This window comes from Dreissena polymorpha, chromosome 1 (genome assembly GCF_020536995.1).
Source record: "Dreissena polymorpha isolate Duluth1 chromosome 1, UMN_Dpol_1.0, whole genome shotgun sequence".
NCBI classification, from domain to species: Eukaryota; Metazoa; Mollusca; class Bivalvia; order Myida; family Dreissenidae; genus Dreissena; species Dreissena polymorpha.
In genome coordinates, this window is record NC_068355.1 from 206,340,323 (window position 1) to 206,361,607 (window position 21,285).

At 34.5% G+C, this 21,285-nt stretch overlaps 1 protein-coding gene across 1 annotated transcript in view; it reads right to left on the minus strand.

Annotated features, from left to right (window-relative positions):
• Positions 1-1,098: 1,098 nt before the first annotated feature.
• The window catches only part of LOC127864725 (zinc finger protein 728-like), a 93,589-nt gene continuing 73,402 nt past the window's right edge, over positions 1,099-21,285 (minus strand). The window contains exons 7-8 of the mRNA XM_052404610.1: positions 2,983-3,164; positions 1,099-2,461 (exon numbers count right to left, since the gene is read on the minus strand). Coding sequence (XP_052260570.1) covers positions 2,228-2,461; positions 2,983-3,164 — 416 coding nt within the window. The 3' untranslated portion in view covers positions 1,099-2,227. The remainder of the gene's footprint in view (positions 2,462-2,982; positions 3,165-21,285) is intronic.

Genomic DNA, 21,285 nt, shown 5'->3' on the forward strand with positions numbered 1-21,285 from the left:
TTTTCTTCTATCAGCACCAACAAGCACCGTCTCAATCGCGGTTCTTCAAGTCATCGTGGTTCTTCAAGTCATCGAGGTTCTTCAAGTCTTTCTGAACGATTGACCTTCAGATCTCTATGGGTCCGTCTCTGTTCCGTTACTCCCGAGGAGTCAATCGGAGCGAAACCCAATGCAGAGAGGAGGTATGCAAGGATGTCAAGCTAATGCCAGAGTCTGGTTTCAATGGTTTCACAACACAGCAGCTACTGTATTGACAACTATTGCCTTTGATAGTTGCATAAAATATTGAATAAATAAAAAAAAAAACATTTTTATTTTATAGTTCAGCTTGCAATGCCGAGCAATGAACAACTACATCCATACACGAATATTACAGTCGCTATATTAAGACGAGTTAGTTGCTGTCTTCTTCAAAACAACAATCTTTTTTATCGCAGAATTCTGAGACGCATGTCAGCTCGGGCCTTTTAGAGTGAAATGATGACACAGTGATAGCTGGGTTCACAGGGATCTATGGGTTGTTAATTGTTGTTAATAATCAAACCAGTAGGAGATGGTTAACTCCTTACGCGGTCACAATCAAACCAAGCATCGACCGCAAATCTAACCCTTTTGTATTCACAATCCATCAGGCGAGCACAATCAAAGAATTAACGCATTTATCAAGCCCCTTTGGTATCAGCCATGTGAAGGTTTTGAACCAAAGATTGTTTACTTGATGTCCCTGAAATCTGATCTAATTGTGTTTTCATTGGTTTTAAAGGGAACAATCATGCTAGTGATGACATTTTGCATTTTTTTCCACAAAGAGCAAAATATCGCAATGCATTCCTGCACACTATGATAACGTCAAGTACTCAAATATTGCAGCTCAATGCAGAGACTAAAGACCCTGAAAGAACAAAGCAATTAAAAAACTAAACAAATGCCTGTGCGTTCTCTATAGATAGGTGTTCGTGATCATTTAATTTCCGCCTTCTCAAGGAAAAATAAATGGGCAGTAGTTGGTCCAGAAATAATCCAACAAAACAATAGATAGTTTGATTACCCATAAACATCTGACCCGTTGTCATACACAAACACAACAACATTTAGGAATTAAATATAATTCTTTATAATAAATATTCAATTAAAAAAAAAACTTTCACAAATACAAACAAAAAGATCATGCTATTATGCAACAGTTTCTTTCTTTTTTCAAGGTCAAGCATAAATTTGAACCAAAAAAAAATCCTTAAAAAATTATCTCACATAATCAGACCTTTGACCAATTCCACCTTTCTAATTGTTTGCTTTTGCTACCCTTCACTTATTTTACCTGCTCTTCAACTTACAAGGCAATACAATGGATTGTTGACCTTCATAGGTTATATTGGCCACCATTTTGTACTTCTCATCACAACCATCACATGATCATAAGGGTGTGTCCTTTGAAACACAAATGCTCTGATCAGTATAGATGAGCAAAGAAAGCTTGTTTTTCTCTTGGCACGTACTTTGCATGAAATTAAATATTGTATATTAGCATACATGTATATCCCTGAATAATGGTCACTTAAAAAAACAATTATTTCACTGGTCACTATTAACCAGCCATGTGTTGTCAAGGAACTCATTTTTTAACTTGATATAACTCTTTTGTATTTTATTTGCATGGCAACAATAATATTTATGACTATCGAATGTCATTGACATCAATGTATCTGTCCCTTAAACTCATTTGTCAAGGGTATCTTTGACATTTAATAGACCATTTTTGACTCCATACAAACAATCAATGACAATGTACGCATTCTTTGATATCTTATGATACTTTCTATTCCAATGACATTTTTGACACATTGCTTCCCATTCGTTCCTGCATGTTTATTTTCTCACCTTTGCATAGGATAAATATGATCATCTTATCACTCACCAAGTCCGTGACATTTGTGCTATTATCCAGGCAACTTTTCCTTCTTTCAATTCAATTATCACATTCCACTGATGATATATCCACTTCAAAGAATCCTTACAAGGCAGCACAAAGCTTGTGCGTTGAGACTAAAACTACAGCTCACCATTTGATTTTCATCATATCCATGAAATTTCATTTCATCACCTCCGCCATATCCCTTCCCCCCATATGACTTTCAAGCATCTCTTCCAAATTCACCTGATGATCTATTTCCTTAAAGGTACCCTTTCCTTGCAGCAAATATTGTGCATGTACTGCTCCCACCACACTTCATCTTATGATGTTCACCATATCCATGACGTTAGTTTTATCATCTGTGTCACTCTCCATTCCTTCCATGCCATTATCTAGCACTTCTTCCACATCCCCCTGAACTTCCATGTTTTCTTCCATCTCTTCCTCCTCCTCCTCGTCTTCATCTGTAAGAGAGTCTGCAGCATGCTTGAACAACAAGCTCCTGCTTGTGGAACGTTCTTCCAGGTTTGTACTGTAGGAGTCTTGCATCTGAAGTTGAAATGTGTATACATCTACATAGTTATAACAGTACGTTTGAAATTTGCTTTAACCCACTTCCACTCAGATACAGATTATGACCCTTTGAATTTTCTTAGTAAATCAAATAAAATTACCGATAAACACCTTTTGTAAGATTCGAAGTAAAAAGGCTTCTTTCCCTACCCTAAGACACTGATGAGCATCAAACACCATAAAACCTGAACAGACTGCGTGTAAATTCCCAGGTTGTTCTGTTTTGGGTTTATGCTGGTTGCATATTGCCATTCTCATTTTGCTTCTGAGCAGGAAAGGGTTAAATGCCTTTGTTTATATTTGACCAGGCACTGTTAGTCATAAAATGTAAGAAGCGATAACATTTGGAGATTGTTCTGTTATCATCTAAAAATGCTGATTATTTGAACCTTACTTGGTATTGACCTTATAACTAAATAACTTTTATTATTTATTTTTAAATATAATAGTCCACATAAAACACACAAACAACAAAATAATGCATCAAAAATGGATACCTGTTTGTGTTCCTCAGTCATGTGTATTGCCATGTCACCATGGTCGCCATTGGTTACCTGCTCCTGCAACTCATTGGAACTCAGCTGGGATTGTGCCACTAAGGCTTGAAGGTCAGCCTCTGTTAACTGACCTGTTGCTAAGGCACGAATCTGATCTTCCGTCAAATTGAATTGACCTTCACCTGCAAAAGAGATGTCAATTAATAACAAATGGAAGAATGCTTACTATGGGTGGTTGTATTGTCAAAAGTGCTACAAATCTTAGTCAAACCAGAAGAGCATTTGAAATGGTGGTTGTGATGTTAACATTGCTACAAGATAGAGATGGTCCAACCAGAGAAAAAACTTATTATTGTTGGTTGGATTGTTTACAGCGTTCCAGACAGATATTGTCTAACCAGAACACTAAATATGGATGGCTGTGTTGTTTACAGTGATACAAGACAGATATTGTCCAATCAGAAGAACACTTAATATGGATGGCAGTGTTTTTTACAGTGATACAAGACAGAGATGGTTCACACTGAAGAATAAAACATATAGAACGTTCTTGTTTTTTTAGTCAATAAAACAACTTATTGGTAAAACAAGAGATGGCATGTTTAAGGTTTCAATAATGTGACAATGTATGTTTATATATAGTCTGCACCCCAACTATGTCAATGGTGTCTATAAAGTTCTGACACCAGGTTAAAGGTATCCCAAATGTTGAAAGACCAGTTTTTTAAGGTGGGACCTCAATTCAAAGGTAAAGCTCTCTATTAAAACAAGAGGGCCAAGTTGGCCCTAGTTCTCTCACCTGAGAGGAGTCGGTTCATTCAATCTTTACCAAACGTCAAACTTGACCTAGATATTGTCCAGACAAATATCCTGGTCAAGTTTCATCATTATTTTGACCAACTTTCATGATGATGGGCAAAAAATTGTGACTTCTAGAGTGTTTACAAGGTTTCTCAATAGCCAAATAAGGAAAACTGCCCCGCCCACTGGCGGCCATGTTTTTCAAGGACCGGAACCACTTTTGAACTCAACCATAATATCATTCAAACAAACATTTTGACAAAGTTAGATGAAGATTGGGCATGAAATGTGACTTTTTTTTTACCTAGTGACCTAGTTTTTGACCCGGCTCGACCCAGTTTCGAACTCAAATGAGATTTCATTGGGACAAAGCTTCTGACCAAGTTTCATGAAGATCGGACAATAAATGTGGCCCATAGAGTGTTTACGAACAAATGTGGACGGACGGACAACGGACGGACGGACGACAGACAAAGACCGGTCACAAAAGCTCACCTGAGCAATCAGGTGAGCTAAAAAATACTTTCCTTTATTGAGGATTTTACATGAAAGGGACAAGTTTACCTAACCGATTTTCATAATTAAAAAATAGGTCTTTGAATATGTAAAGTGACAAACTTTTTCCCCCATAGTTTTACTAATCAAAATAGCAAAAAAGAAAGTTGAATAAAATTATTTCCTTCCCTAGGATTAAAACCCGGGATCCGTGGAAACAAAAAGTTTTTTTGTTTTTTTTACTTTTTGTTTTTATTTAGGAGGTTTATTTTGCTTGTTTAAACAAAATGTGTACGTTATTTTTTTAATCTATGACAGACAGTAACTATGAAAATCATAATTTTGCTTGTTTAAACATTATGTGAACACTTTTTTTTTAATCTAAGGGAATTATTTTTAAAATCGTCATTTCATCACACTCAGAACAAGTCCCTTTTTTACAGTCCATTCTTACTATCATTGACATGAATCCATAAAGAAACATTAAACATCTATCATTGTGTATATTTAAAAAAATAAAAATAAGATTACAAGTGTTTTTTTCATGTTAAGAACACCTACGCAATATCCATACACTTCTAGGAATCTTAAATTTCTACCATTTCCCTACTTAATCTTATTTTTTTAAGCAAAGTGACAATTCATTTATTAAGGATGCATACATAAATTTCACCAAAAAAAAACAAGTACATAATGCAACCATTGCAATACATGCAATTCCTTGCATTCTTGAAAAGCTTCTGTCCACAATATATAAAACAAAACTTATTAATATGCTGTCTATGATATAAACAAAAAACATTATTAATATGTGCACAAATACATTTCATATGCCAAAAACAACATCAAAAACATGCTGACAATAAATGAGAAATGCCAACAAAGTAAACAAAACAAGCCAAACAAATGAAAATGTTCTTGGTCTTTTCATGAGAATGAAAAATTGAATATCCAAAGGTCCCATCCCATGAACCTCAGTAATAAATCAACCCAAAAGAGAATGAGAATATCTCATAATCAGCAAAATGAAGTCTTCAGTCATGAAGTGATGCACAAAATTGGTGAAAACAAAAGCATGAACAAGTGAAATAACTCTTAAACATCCCTTTTGGATTTTTCTTTTTTTATGCTTCCAACATCAATCAGAAGAAATTTTAAACTAATTTTCTGAACAATAAGTCATTCTATTTAAAACAAAAGATAAAATCATGCATGGAAAATAATGTTTTTCAGCACCATTGCTTCCTTTTAAAGGATATTCCATAATTTTTAAAGAATTTTTCGCTGGTTATTACAAATAACATTCAAACTTTACTGAAATACCTTATGCAAAGTAACCACAGACACAAGGTTTTGAGATGCTTTTGTATTTGACCACCATTTACTAGATTCCCGCCACAGATTACCAGAATGCATGCCTTGATGACATGCAAAGGAAGTCATGCAGTGCAATGGGTTGGGTGAGGGATAATATGTTCTTAAGAGGACAACAGTGAAAATACATTAGTCACTGACTGGACTTTATTCACAGTCTGTCAACAACTGCTGACCAACAAAAATAGAAATATGATAGAGAAATAAAAGGCATTGAGAAAGCGAGAAGGAGCAAAAAGAATAGAAGAGAAAGAAAAGCATAATGGACAGGTTATGAGACAATAAAACACAGATACGAAAAACTGCGGGAAGATATTCCCGCCATGGATTAAATAACTGTCTAAAGAATTTAAATGATTGGTTTTGTGATAGGATGTATTGTTCAAGAAGACAGTGGGATATTAAATGTCAAAAAGCTGTAACTTTCACTTTCTGAGATTATTTAACAAAGAGTTATAATCAAAGGCTTAACGATGGTAGTATTGTTTTTCTTTTATGGACTGCTTGTGTATTGAGCTTAGATAATAAAACTTAAACACAATTAAGAAGTGTGAATACACCAATTGTTGTGTATTGGATAAAAAAGAAAAGATTTTAATCTAAAATGAACTTTTATAGAAATATTTTAAATCAGCAAAAGGTCTGGTAAATAATAACAAGTCTTGCACAGAAACAATAGGGAAGGCATAACAGCAATAAAAGCTGTAAACTGAGAGAGCCAGTTGTTAAAACAAGGTGCAGAATTATGGTAACTTGTGTACATTCCTAATAAAACTTATGACTCTTTTGCGTTGAATAAAAAAATGATAAAACAATAGAAATGTGGCTTAAATGTAGACCAACAACAAGTTCAACCAATGCCTTGAAAAGAGGTACATGCAGCACTCTAATATATCCAAAAGTTATATGAAACAAAGCATGCGGACACTAAAAATATTGCAAAATTCAATGCAGCAAAACATGTTGACTTGAAAAAACCATACATGGATGCAGTACAATATGTGGACACGAAACTAAACCATACATGGATGCAGTACAATATGTGGACACGAAACATACATGGATGCAGTACAAAATGTGGACATGAAACTATCCCATAATATGTATAATATCCAACAGTTCTATGCCGTAAAGCATTTGGACTCTGAAGTATCCCATAGTTCTATAGAGTCAAGCATTTGGACTCTAAAATATCCCATAGTTTTATGCAGACAAGCATTTGGACTCTAAAGTATCCCATAGTTCTAAGCTGTTAAGCATTTGGACTCAACACTATCTCATAGTTCTATGCAGTCAATCATTTGGGCTACAATTACTATCCAATAGTTCTGCACAGTTAAGCATTTGGACTCTAAAACCTTCAGAAAATTTGCACAGAACAAGATTCTCTTTGACTGACACTATAATGTATTCAACATGGTCTCAGAATACAGGCTGTTTAAGGCAATTAAAATATGTTGAGGTATATCTAATTTAATGTTTGTTTTTTATGTTTATGGTATGGTTATTTATACATATAAACTATGCATTTGTTTCATTCCACATATTCCACTTCAAATTGCTGTATTTATTATGTACTAAAGTATAATTATGCTTAGTTAAAAAAGAAAGATAACTTTATTTCAAAAGTTGTGAAGTATGTAAGAATAAAAACAATTTTTTTTTTTTTTAAGTTTTTTTCCTCTCAAATTTTTCCATATTTACCACGGCATGAAAATGATTTGCTATACATTTATATCAAGTTTTGTTTTCTGAAATGTCCTTAATGGCCTTTAATAAAACTTAAGTTTAAACAAGAGGCCCATGAGGGCCTAAATCGCTCTACTGCTATTTATAGACACTGCAAGTTTGGAAAGAATAAGATGGAAACTGTGTACTTAATCGCGCAAACAAGGAGAATTTTCTCAAATTCAAGGGGAGATTATTGTGTACTTATTTCTCCGATACTGCTCATATTCAATAGGGTTCAAGTCCTCATTGATATAAAGATACTGTGCAAATTTGGAAATGATTGGATGAAAACTGTGGAATTAATTGCGAAACAAGCGGGATTTCAAAATTTTCTCATATTCAAGGGGAAGTCATTCTGGACTTATTGCTTCGATATTGCTCTTTTTAAAAAAGGGTTTGAGTCCTCATTGATACAAAGACACTGTGCAAGTTTGCCAAGAATTGGATGGAAATTATGGACTTTATCACATAAAAAAACTGAATTTTCATTTTTTTTCTCAAATTCAAGGGGAGATAATTCTGGACTTATAACTCCGATATTGCTCATTTTCAATAGGGTTTGACTCATCATTCAGATAAAGACACTGTGCAAGTTGGGAAATGATTGGATGAAAACTGTGGACTTTATTGCGTAAACAAGCCTTATTTCACAATTTTCTCAAATTCAAGGGGAGATAATTTTGGACTTTTTACTCTGATGTAACCCATTTTCAATAGGGTTCGTGTCCTCATTAATATTAAGACACTGAACAAGTTTGAAAAGAATCGGATGAGAACTGTGGACTTTATTGCGTAAACAAGAAAAAGTCTAACGCACGCACACACGGACGACGGAAACCACGCCATGACATAAGCTCTTCAGGCCTTTGGCCAGTAGAGCTAAAAATTGGATTGACAAAAAAGTTTGAGCAACCGATTTATCATTATTTCAATATCCTTTACCTCTTAAAACAGCCTTCACAAAATTTACTGCTTAAATTGTATTATTAAAATCTGAGATTGGTACATTTAGATTTGTTTAAAAAGGTATCCATGGCCACTGATTTATTAATAACATTTTTCATGAATGCCTTGGTAACAAACATAAAATTAATCTAACCATCAGATCAGGGGATGGGCCAAACCTTACATTCTTCTGAACTACTTTTTGTGCCCAGTCAGCACATTTGCAAATTTGACAATGATATCGGTGACTTTATCTTCAAATTTGAATGGATTAGAACAGATGTAACATATTTGAATATTGAGTGGTACATCCTGCTTAATTCTCATCGTGTGCAATCAAAATCCCTTTAAAGGTTCCGATAGTGCTGAATCAAGCTGGATTAAGAGATTGAGGTGTCTGCCAATGAAGTTGGTTATTCAGGACAAATTCCTCGCACTATTTTTTTTACCATTTTGGGAATGGGGCTGGGTCCTTGGATTGGGAAATATCAAGTCGCTTCGACTTTACCCTTTACCACTTAGATACCGGTACGTATTTTCAAGTATTTGTTGTCCCTTAGAAAATTAAAATTAATTTAAGACCTTTTTTTACTAGATTCAAGTTTGTAAGGCTTCATATCCAAACCTTAGATACTGATGAGCTGCAAACAGCATAAAACCTGAACAGACTGTGAGTTACTCACAGGCTGTTCTGGTTTTATGCTGTTTGCACATAGCCATTTTCACTTTGCTTCTAAGTGGGAAAAGGTAAGATAGGGATATTGAGAATCAAAGTGGTTTCAATATTATACTTACCAAAGTTTAATTTATAGAGATGAATGGGAATGTATCAGCACCAGATATGGCCAAAAAAGAACACTGGCAACCAACTATCTGAGTCAAGGCTTCATGTATCAAATGTGCTTCTCAAAGACCTCTCTAAAAGGGGATTTTTTTTATTTGGTTTGTTTCTCACTAAGAAATTGATGGAATAATCCACAACTTTTTTATTTGGTGCAACATGTCATAAAAACAAAGTATTGCACCATGCAAAAAAGCTTCATAAAAGCTGTGTACGAATGATATCTACATTGCAATCTCTGAATGTCACATTTTCCCAATTTTGAGCTGCTCCATGGGAAAATGGGTCTTAATGCATGTGCATAAAGTGTTGACATAGATTAGCCTGTGCACTCTGCACTGGCTGACAACACGTTCCGCTATTATCAAATTTCTTGATTAACTTTATTAAGGGGAGACACTTTATGTGAATTCATTAAGCACCGTTTTCACACGGCGCAGCTCATTTGTATTAAATTTAAAAATACAAAATTCAAGGGAGACCATTATTGTTATAGTGTTATCTTCTCTTGGAAATACACTGAAATGTTATACACCACTTCAGACCACACATTAGCTTTGCCCTTTGTTAACCATAAACATCTTTGACAACTTAATTGCATTTACCTTTAATACTTTAATTTTCTATGCGCCTTTGGTTTTACATTATTAACCCACAATTAAATTATCAAAATTCCTCCATAAAAATTGGAATGCCTTGGCTACAGAATTAAAGCATTTTTAAAATCAACCATTGCAGGATTTGATCTTTGGCATGATTGTGCTATGTTAATTGCATGTATCGAATAGTGCAGTGGTGACGGAAAAAATGACAATTATATGATTAGAATAATTAAAACATCTATAAATCATTCCAGGTATGAAGCATGTAACACAAACAAGATCTGCTGATTTATGAATACTTCTTTTAAAGAATAATTAACTGCAGATATTGGCCTGCAAAAATCTTTTCAAACACCATTTGCTGATTTTCTCAGATAATTTAGATCCTTTTTGTGTGATGAAGAGAGGGGCATGATGTTATCCAAATTATCATTCAGATTCATAATTCAAATTAATATATATTATATGACATGCAATGCTTTAAGGAATTTTTTTCAATAGTCTGTTTGTGTTTGTGTGTGTGTGTTCTTGAAGGTCCATTGATCAGTAAATTAATCTTTTAATATTTCAACAGTTCCGTCAGCCTGTGTAACCCTATAGAACACAGCCACTTGTAACCCTATAGAACACAGCCACTTGTAACCCTATAGAACACAGCCACTTGTAACCCTATAGAACACAGCCACTTTGTAACCCTATAGAACACAGCCACTTTCAACTGAATAAACATGCGCCACACTCTGGGAAAACTTAGCTTAACCCTTTGCATGCTGGGAAATTTGTCGTCTGCTAAAATGTTGTCTGCTGAATTTCTAAAATTAGCATTTTCTTCGATTTTTTTCAAAGAATACTATCAGAATAGCAAACAGTTTGGATCCAAACTGTTTGCAAAGGCCTTTTAAATTCGGTTCTAGCACTCAACGGGTTAATGAATGTGAATGTGCATAGTGTCGTCCAAGATAAGCCTGTGCAGTCCACTTTTCCTATTAACAATTTAACCCATTTATGCCAAACGTCTAGAAAAAAGGCCTTGGCAATCATGCGGCCTCTCATCAGGGTCTGCGTTGTTTTCTTAAAAAATTTCTGTAAGAAAAATTCTAACTATAAAAATAAATAATCAGTGTTCTTCAGGAACTCGCTGACAAGTTGGAATGCGAGAGGACCAAGAAGAGGCCCAGACAGAAACCCCAAATGATTCAGTTCGTGAAGGAAGGACAAAAGGCCCCTAAAAAACTGCAGCCTACCAGTTCTGTATTAGATGAATCTGATCAGTGGGAAATGTCTGTTGACCTGAAGCAAAAGCTAGTGTTCCCAAACATTTTCCAGACAACATAAAGGCCTGACATTGTGTTGTGGTCCACTAAAGATAAGTGTCTGATCATGGTTGAACTGACAGTCCCTTGGGAATCTCGTTGTGAAGAGGCCTTCCAACGGAAAAAGGCCAAGTATACATACCTACAAGAACAATGCAGAGGGAAGGGATGGGGAGTGTGGCCCTACCCTGTGGAAATCGGCACTAGAGGATTCCCAGCAAAGTCGCTGTGGAGAATGTTCAGTGCCTTGGGCATCAAAGGAGCAGACAGGAAGACAGCAGTGGGCAAACTGAGCCTAGCACCAGAAAGGGCATCCAGTTGGTTGTGGATGAAGAGACAGGAGAGGAGCTGGAAGCCTACCACCAACAAGTAGTGTCTGATCAACACTGCGGGCCGGCCGCCTGGAGAGTGTCCTGTGATTAAAGGGCCGAAACACTTGTTGAAAGGCGGTTCTCAGCTGATGATGTTGGTGGTTCTAGCAGTACAGAACTGTATCTCACTCATTTACTAGATATCCCTCATTTTGGAAATAAATTTATCCAATTTAGAAGGATGGGAGAGTCCACTAGGCATAAATGGGTTAAGGTCAAAGATATCTTAAATTATTCTTAATATCATTATTGTTTGCATGCTGTCCCCCTGAGAAACAGGCTCAACATATTAATGCCAGTTATCAGGTTTAACCCATTTATGCCTAGCATCTAGAAAAAAGGCCTTGGCAAACAGCGTAGACCCAGATGAGACGCCGCATGATGCGGCGTCTCATCAGGGTCTGCGCTGTTTGCTTAAAGGATTTTCTGTAAAAAATATTCTAAATATAGAAATAAATACACAAGACATCCCTAATTTTGGAAATAAATTGATCCAATTAAGAATGACAGGAGAGTCCACTAGGTTTAAATGGGTTAAACCATTTACTGATTATTTGCAGTGTCTGACAGTGTTAAACAAAAATTTATTTGGTACACAAAAGGTTACCATCCCTGCCAGAGTGTGAAATGCTTATACTTTTCACCCATTCATAACCAAGCCATTGAAAATCACACAGGATAACTGCTGTACACATTACTTCATTCACAAAAACTGTAAAGTGAACCAGTATGACCTGAATCAGCATTATCAGTGAAAAACCACAAGCGGGCAATAAAGACTAATGCCTCCTATTGCTCAAATGTCCACTGGACCATTTGTCACCTCATCATTTTGGTCAAAGGTTTGAAATATCAGAGCCATCAGTGGTTACTCAGAAGGATGCGAAAAAACAAAAGGCTTTCTTAAACTGGCAGCCAACTTTTGGTCATGCAAAGTGATTTTCTTAAAGCCTTTGATCTTATTAATGACATGATGTAAACAATGGATCATGTCACATGATGGTCACATGTTCAACTTAACTACAGGAAATGGTGTTCAATACAGGTAACAAGATATTATTTGTGTTCAATAGGCCATGGGGTTGGTTATGGCTCTCAACTTTAGATAATTTGTTTTACAATGCATCAGTCTATTAACCCTTTGCATGATGGGAAATTTGTTGTCTGCTAAAATGTCGTCTGCTGAATTTCTAAAATTAGCATTTTCTTCGATTTTTTTCAAAGAATACTATCAGAATAGCAAACAGTTTAGATCCTGATGAGAAGCCATGTTTTGTGGCATCTCATCTGGATCCATACAGTTTGCAAAGGCCTTCAAAATTCAGTTTCAGTACTGAAAGAGTTTAAGAAAACCGAAATGAGAATAAACATAAATAAGTTTTACCAATAACAAGTAGCTAACATTGAATGACCTTTAAATAAATAATTTCCCATCATTTTCACTTAAAGATCAAGCAAGAAACATATTTCTCTTTTTATCTGTTTGTGGCATTTGGCTTGTTTGCTGTTTGCCCGATGTTCAGTCAATAAATATATAAGAATAAATAAAATATGTGTGGAAATACTCAATTTGGACCTTCAAGCTCTTGCAGGAACTTTTGACAGCCAACCCTGTTTAGCAGGGAACACAAATCTTCTCAGAATGAGATTTAAAATCCCTATGATAATCAAATTTTATTTGCTAATGAATAGATTAAGGCTAGTATTCCATCTATCCGCATGCGTATCCGCAAAATCCAAATACGGACGCTATATTCCATTTATCCGCATACGTCGAACGTATCTTTCTTTTTTGGGAAAAAAAAAATATATGAATAAAACTGAAAATTATAATTGACATACTTATTATGAAGGACAAGGGTGAATTTAAGTAGATATAAGGTACAAATCATCATTCTGTCTGTAAAAGACTACAAATGGTAAATACCCGAAACATCTTCTAGTGCATTGGCTATGCTTTTCCCAACATTTGAATTGAAATCAGAGTTCCAATATGCAAAACTGCGTTGGTTGTATAATTCCGGGTAATTTTTCACGAATTCGATTAGTTTTCAGTTGATTTTTGAGATGACAGCTTCCTTCATCGTGCAAAATGCTGTCCGTATCATGTCCTCATCCGCATTAGAATGCTCACTTGAGCGTTCTTTTGCGGACGCCTATTGCGCCTGCGGATATGCGGATGTGGATAAATGGAATAAGCGCAGTGCATTTCAACTGGTTCTATTGTTTTGCGGATGTGGATAAGCGGATGCGGATACGGACAGATGGAATAGTAGCCTTACCCACTGCATGATACATTTCCATACAGTATGTATTACTTATATTTGCTTATATATTCTAATTCCACTTTTCCAAAAATATGGTTACAACTTTCAATTGCCCTCTTTAAAACCTACTTGTAAATGCTCAGGATAATCACATTGCTCTCTTTAATACATTCAAACAATAAAAGGAGCATTTAAACAGATAACACTGGTATCATTGGGAATTAAATCCCAGGTATTTAACATGTTGGCGGACAAACTTCCTGTAATTATTTCAATTGATAGAGCACCCATCAGTCGCTATGCATAACTTCACATCATTATATCCATTGAAAAACATGAATGAATCACTTTTACTTCTTCACCAAAAGCATATTTTTATAATGGACTTGTCAGAAGCTATATACCTTAATTGTCATAAATACGGTAAATACCTTAACTACTAAGAGTCATATTTAAAATATCACAGTAATACATTTTTATTTAAACATAACCTTTAAAAAAAGAAAACTGATTCACATTCAGGGAGGGCTATACACTAATACAGAAGGGTTGCTAGCGATTATGATGATAAGTGACAATTAGACGTATTCAAATACCTTTGAAGTAAACAAGCTAAAAGGGTTATTTTCTTTTTTTTGTGAAACCTTTACAAAAATAATATGTCTCTTTAAAACATGATAACTGCTGTCAAGGAAGTGTCAAAACGAAATTTAAGCCAATTTTGATTGAGATTTCATCAATATACTAAATTTGTTAACCAGTTAAGACCAATCTTAATAGTCACATGGCACATTTAAAAAATCTGTTGTCCCAGTGTCACATGATATCCAAGTGTACTCAGTTTTGCTATTTATGAAGATTTAAAGGTTCTATTTATCAATGGGCCATACAGACATTATCAAGTTTAAAGGAATTCCAAATCTCCACCAAACTGTCACATGTGTTTATGTAGGGTTTTAACTGAATTTAACCACAAAGATTAAACGGTGCAGTTATCTGGAATACTAATTAAATCTTTATCTGTTTTAATTTGAAAACTCATCAGAAGGGAACTGTTACAGGCCCAATTAAAGGCATTGTCCATGGGCTTTGTAGTTGCCTAGGTCAATTTAACATCACGTTAAGGGCTCAATTAAACACCTTAGAAGACAATGTAACTGTGACAAATCTCTTCTGAGGCCCTTATCAGCAGGTGTACCCTTATGATGCCCTTTTAGGAACAGCCGCATAATGCTTAAAAGATCCCTGCAGAAGTGTACAACAAAACTATCATTAGATCAGACATTGTTATATTTAATGCGGACAGCAAAACAGCAATTTGGCATTTAGTGAACAATTAAAGCTTGATATTCACAGTTCATGGTCTTCTATGGTAATCTTTGTGGACCGCAAGTCTTCATTTTAAGTCCATCATATTTTTCCCATGACAACCCATTAGTCACGATGATTCATACATAGATGATAAACAAGAGAATGTGACTTGGTAATACTAAGACATGACCTCAACAGCACAGCAAATAGCCCAAGTTCTGTAGCTACAATAAAATTGAGACTTAATTTTTATGGGCATGCTTTACTTTTCATGCACCCACAAGGTACATACCAGAGTATAGGGGTAGAAAGGGTATTAAATACAGTAGTGTAGAGGTCAGTTTAACTATATGGGACATCTAAGGGACATTTTAATTTGAGCGCAGTTTTTATCAGTGGTCAAAGTGGCAGCCCAAATTGGAGATTTATTGCCCATATTCACATGACCAACTTATAAAACTAATCTGCCTCCCGAGTCCCTTAGCCATTGACCCCAGATTTGCCTGACCCTCGATGACCTGATTAAACCCATGCCCTTCCTGATTGTCCTCGTTTATGATAAAAGAATTTTTAACCGTTAAAGGATATATTAAAATGATTTGCCTCTTTGTGTTAAGAATGTTCTAAAATGATTTAAACAGGCCAAATAAAGGACATTTAATGATGAAGAACACGATGAAAAAACAAGCCTGTAAAATTGGGGTTTAATTTTTATGCGAGTATATATCGTCGTAGGACTACAAAAGGATTGGTACAAATGGAGTACTGGTACTATCACTGTTTGATTAGACCTTATGGCCGTTGTACCAGGTTAACTGAGAGAACATTATGGCCAAAGTCAGCCATTAATCAACTGTACTTACATACTTGTACGCATCTCTAAACACAAGAATGTATTTTTCAGACAAGTCAGCAACCGTTCATGATGTATGTCTCATATTGTGGAATATGAGTATCACATTCATATTTATTAAATCATTCTCTACTTTTTTTAAGCAAAGGTTCCCCCGATGCAAGCCGGGGCAATTGTTTTTTCCCTGTATGCAATCTGTATTCACAGTTAATAAGTACGATATTGCAAGCTGCTTCACATGAAGATACAAACCATTTAAAACAACATCTTAAAATGATAATGATGAAAAATACTGGTTCTACACAATAAATCTCACTCACACTAGGCTTAAGCATACTGGTTTTACACCACATGTAACACTTAGAATAATATGTAACATACACATTCTACACCACATGTTACACTAAGACTCAGCTGTTACATACTGGTTCAAAACCATATGTTAAACTAAGAATAAGATGTCACATACTAGTTCTACACCACATGTTACACTTAAAATAAGAAACATGCACATTCTAAACCACATGAGTAAGATATCACATACTGGTTCTACACCACATGTTATACTAAAAATAAGATGTTTCATACACATTCTAAACCAAATGTTACACACAGAATAAGATGCTACATACTTGTTCTAAACCACATGTTACACTAAGAAAAAGATGTTTTCTACTGGTTCTAAAACACATGTTACACTATGACTAAGATGCCACATACTAGTTCTAAACCAAATGTTACACAAAGAATAAGATGCTACATACTGATTGTAAACCATATGTTAAACTAAGAATAAGATGTAACATACTGGTCTAATTTAACTCTAGGAATAAGATGTAACATGCTGGTTCTAAACTACATGTTACATTAAGAATAAGATGTAATATAATGGTTCTAAGCAATATGTTACACTATGAATAAGATGTTACATACTGGTCCTTAACCACAAATTACACTAAGAATGAGATGTAACATACTGGTCCTAAACCATACGTTACACTAATAATAAGATGTAACATATTGGTTCTAAACCACATGTTACATTAAGAATAAGATGCAACATAATGGTTCTACAACACATGTTACACTAATAAGTAGATGTAACATGCTGGTCTACACCACATATATAGTATTATGACATTATTGAACATTTTCTATTGCCAAAGCACATCACACACATTATATACAATTTTGTCATAGCCTTAGCAACACAGTACCCATCATTCACTGCTTAAATAAACACACATTTCACCATAAAATTTCAATCTATTCAAAATTAACCATTTAGCAAGTCTGACTCATAAGTGAGCTATTTATGATATACATTTTAGTGCACTGATATTTTTATACAAAGAAATATTATTTGATTCACACGGTATACTTATCCAGCTTTTTGACTTCTTATGCAAATGAGCTGACTGGATGTAATTTAAATTGTCATTTAATAGCGTGATGACTCTCATTTGTCAGTTACTGTTTATTTTATTTTCAAACAATATATATGGGCTGTGTTCTGTGTAAAGGGGGTTTAATTCATGTGCTTAAAGTGTTGCGCAAGATTAGCCTGTGCAGTCTGCAAAGGCTAATCAGGGCAACACTTTGCGCTTTCATGATATTTTTCGTTCCAAGAAAGTCTCTTCTTAGCAAAAATCAAGTTTAGGAGGAAAGTGTTGTCCCTGATAAGCATGTGTGGAATGCACAGGCTAATCTGGGATGACACTTTACCCACATGCATTAAACACCTTTTTCACAGAGCATGGCTAATATATATTTAGATTGAATCTACAAGCTAAGGATGTTTAGAAAAGTGAATTGGCTTTAAAAACATCTTTGTCAGATGACTTCATGGTTTTATTGAAAAAATAACCTATAATATCTTAAATAAGTACACAACATTGGAACTTTCAGTCATATTCAACATTACAATGATTAATAATTTATACACAAGTTTGAAACAGTCATATTTATCAGTATTTTTAATAACAATACAACCTTGCAACTTTCAGTCATAGCTAACATTATGTCCAATAGACACAATCAAAGGTCAAGGAGAGGTGATACAGATGTGTTCAGAATTTCATATTTTTACAACATAACTGGCCATCATGGGACTGTACTTTAAGGGCAAAGGTTACCCTCACTTTGAACGCAAACCTTACTTTTCACGCTGATTGAATATTGTAATAAAAAAGACATCTATCTTAACACGCTAATGGGATACAACAAATAAATACCTGGACGGTTATTACATTCATTCATAAATACACACCATCATTGGTTGCAATGTTAGCATTTTCACATTTGATTAATGATCACAAACGAGGAGAAATCTTTCAGTTTTGACTATTATTAGTTTTCTTTCAAATCGCACATAACCTTATAGGTATAAATGCTGATGAAAAAATGTGAAGTTATGAAGTTATTCAAAATCATGCAAAACATGTTAATAAAAATATTACAATTATTATTATTATCATCATTATAACATAATAATCTATATAATTATTTGTATTCATAATAGTTTGTGTTTATATTTATTTAGAAGTACTGGCAATAAACTGCAACAAATTATAATGTACAATTATCTTCAATGCATTCACAAGCTGCTACATGTCACCATATTGAGATAAGTTTGCAATATTGCTTTTTCACCTTTTTATACGTGTTTTATGTGTTACAACCATTAAAAATATGTTTAATATGTGAACGATAAACTTATATAGGAAGATCTTGGTAAGCTCAACAAAAGCCCTGAAGTTTAATGTTAGCATGTTAAACTATATATAGTTTCAATTCATACATATCTTTATGATACATTTTTTTTTGCAAATTAAATTAAATAAATATGCAAATTACACTCCCATACATGAATGCAAATATAATTGAATCATGCATGCAAAACATTACAATCTAGAATTGTATCTATTTGAAAGTGTTGGTTAGAATGAATGTGGTTAACATTTACGCCATTTACACCACTTTAAACAAGACAAGATAAATTGATGGCAATTTTGAGAAGCGTTAAAAACTGTCAATCCCCACATTTCTGATAATAAAATAAATTCTCATTCTCATTAGATATTTAAGATTTGCTGAATAATTAATTATAAAAAATCAAAATTAAACTAACAATAATAATAATAATAATGATAAAGAACTCATATAAATATCAATAGAGTGAATATGTAATAATAATTATACAATTATCCATTAAATGTCTTTTGGAAAGGAACATCAACTCTATTATAGATATAGGAGTAAAACAACTATTTAACAAAGTTTATATTTTAATGAAAAGCCACATTTAAAACTGCAACTGCATCAGTTCTACAATAACATAGAAATCAAGTGTATGTAATGGATTTTTTAAGATTTGCACAATACACAAAAACGCACATCTTTTGACAGTACTCATTATAGTACCCGTCAATGTTCTTGTTTAAATTTGAACCTCACAGTCGCAAAACGATTTGCAGAAAGATAAACTTAAACTAAAGAAGTTGAAACCCAACAAAGGAATGTGCACACTTGGCAATTTTGGAAAGACCTTCCGCCCCTTTTTGGCGTATTCAAACACTCGACAACGTTTTTTGTAATTATTGTCAATACCTCATATCCTGTTATTGACAAACTTTCCGTTTTATGAAAATTTTCCACTGTTCCAAAAGGATCATGATTTGGGTCTATTTAAACATGGCTTGTATGAGAGCTTTAAAAGAAGACTGAGGCCATGTTTGTATGCGATAGTTTTTATTTGCATAACATCATTTAAATCTGAAATTGTTGTGTGAAAAGACATGATGACTGTTTAACTTGCAACATCATTAGCATTCCAAGCGATGATCAATATTTTTTGTTGTAGACTCGACATATGTTTCAGTAAGACATAATTTGACAATATTAATCACAGTGAATTAACAATTCTCGTTTTGTTCTTACGCAATAAAGCCCAATTGCTACAAAATATGAATGGGTTTTTGCAGTGTTAAGTTCTGTGTTTGTATTTGTTTGACCACCCACATGTACATGTTCCAAGTTTGCCAATAATTTTTATGAAATGTTCACATAAGGCTTCAATTCTAAAGTGGTAACAATCATATTCATTGGTTACTTTTTCTATGCAACAGGATGAAAAGACACAAGGCAATCTTAACGCTGTAAAAAAAGTGCACGTATTTGTCCAATGGTATTCATTAGCAAAAATCAAGTGCATCCTAACCTGTAGTGCAGGAAATGATAATGTGCAATGTCAAACTCACTGAGTATCCTTTATGACGTGGATGGCATAAAAACCACGCTAAAAATCTTTGAAACAAAAGTAGCCTATTTAGCATTGATGGAATGGATATACTGGCAACAATGCAACAGCAAGACCTTTGATATAAAAACGAAAATAATTCTCATGCAGTATTTTTCATACTCTGAGGTACTTGGGCTACCAAAATATTTGTAAAATAACATCACATTGACAAAAAATGGCATTCATTTGATGAAGACAAAGGTTAACAAGAGTTCCACAGTCGGAGACAAATGCCCCGCCCCCCCCCCCCAAACAGGGCTTTGAACAAGTGACCCCAATTTCAATAGGTGTCATCTACTGTCCAAGGCCAATGCACATGTTTAGTATCAAGCCACTCGGTCAATTTGTTGATGAGTTATTGATTGTAAACAATTTTCACACTTATTGTGACAGTGACCTTGACCTTGTGGTCATAATTTCAAAAGGGATTATAAAATGTCCAGGACAAATGCACACGGGAAGAATCAAGCTAACCAGTCAATTAGTTGAGAAATTATTGATTGAAAACAATTTTCACACTAATTGTGACAGTGACCTTGACCTTTGACCTGGTAACCCAATTTGGATAGGGTCATCTACTGTCCAAGGCCAATGCACATGCGATGTATTAAGCCAATTGGGAAATTGGTTGACGAGTTACTGCTTTGAAATGATTCTCACACTTATTGCAACAGTGACATTGACCTTTGACCTAGTGACCCCAATTTCAATAGGGGTCATCTACTGTCCAATGCCAATGTACAAATCAAAACAATCAGTAATTTGTTGACGAGTTATTGATCAGAAACCATTTTCACACCTTTAGTTACAGTGACCTTGACCTTTGACCTAGTGACCCAAATTTTAATACTGTCATCTACTGTCCAAGGCCAATGCACATGGTAAGTATCAAGCCAATTGGTCAATTGGTTGACGAGTTATTGATTGGAAACGATTCCCTCAATTATTGCAGGGCCCTCGTTTGGCCGTTTTTGGGGCCGAAATTTGGCCCTATTCCCCCATTAAAATATTATACTTTTTCCCCCTATTTCAGCTTAAAATTCCCCCCTCCAAACAATGTTGTTTTTTTTTAATTTTTATTCCAGCTGGTATCGTGCTA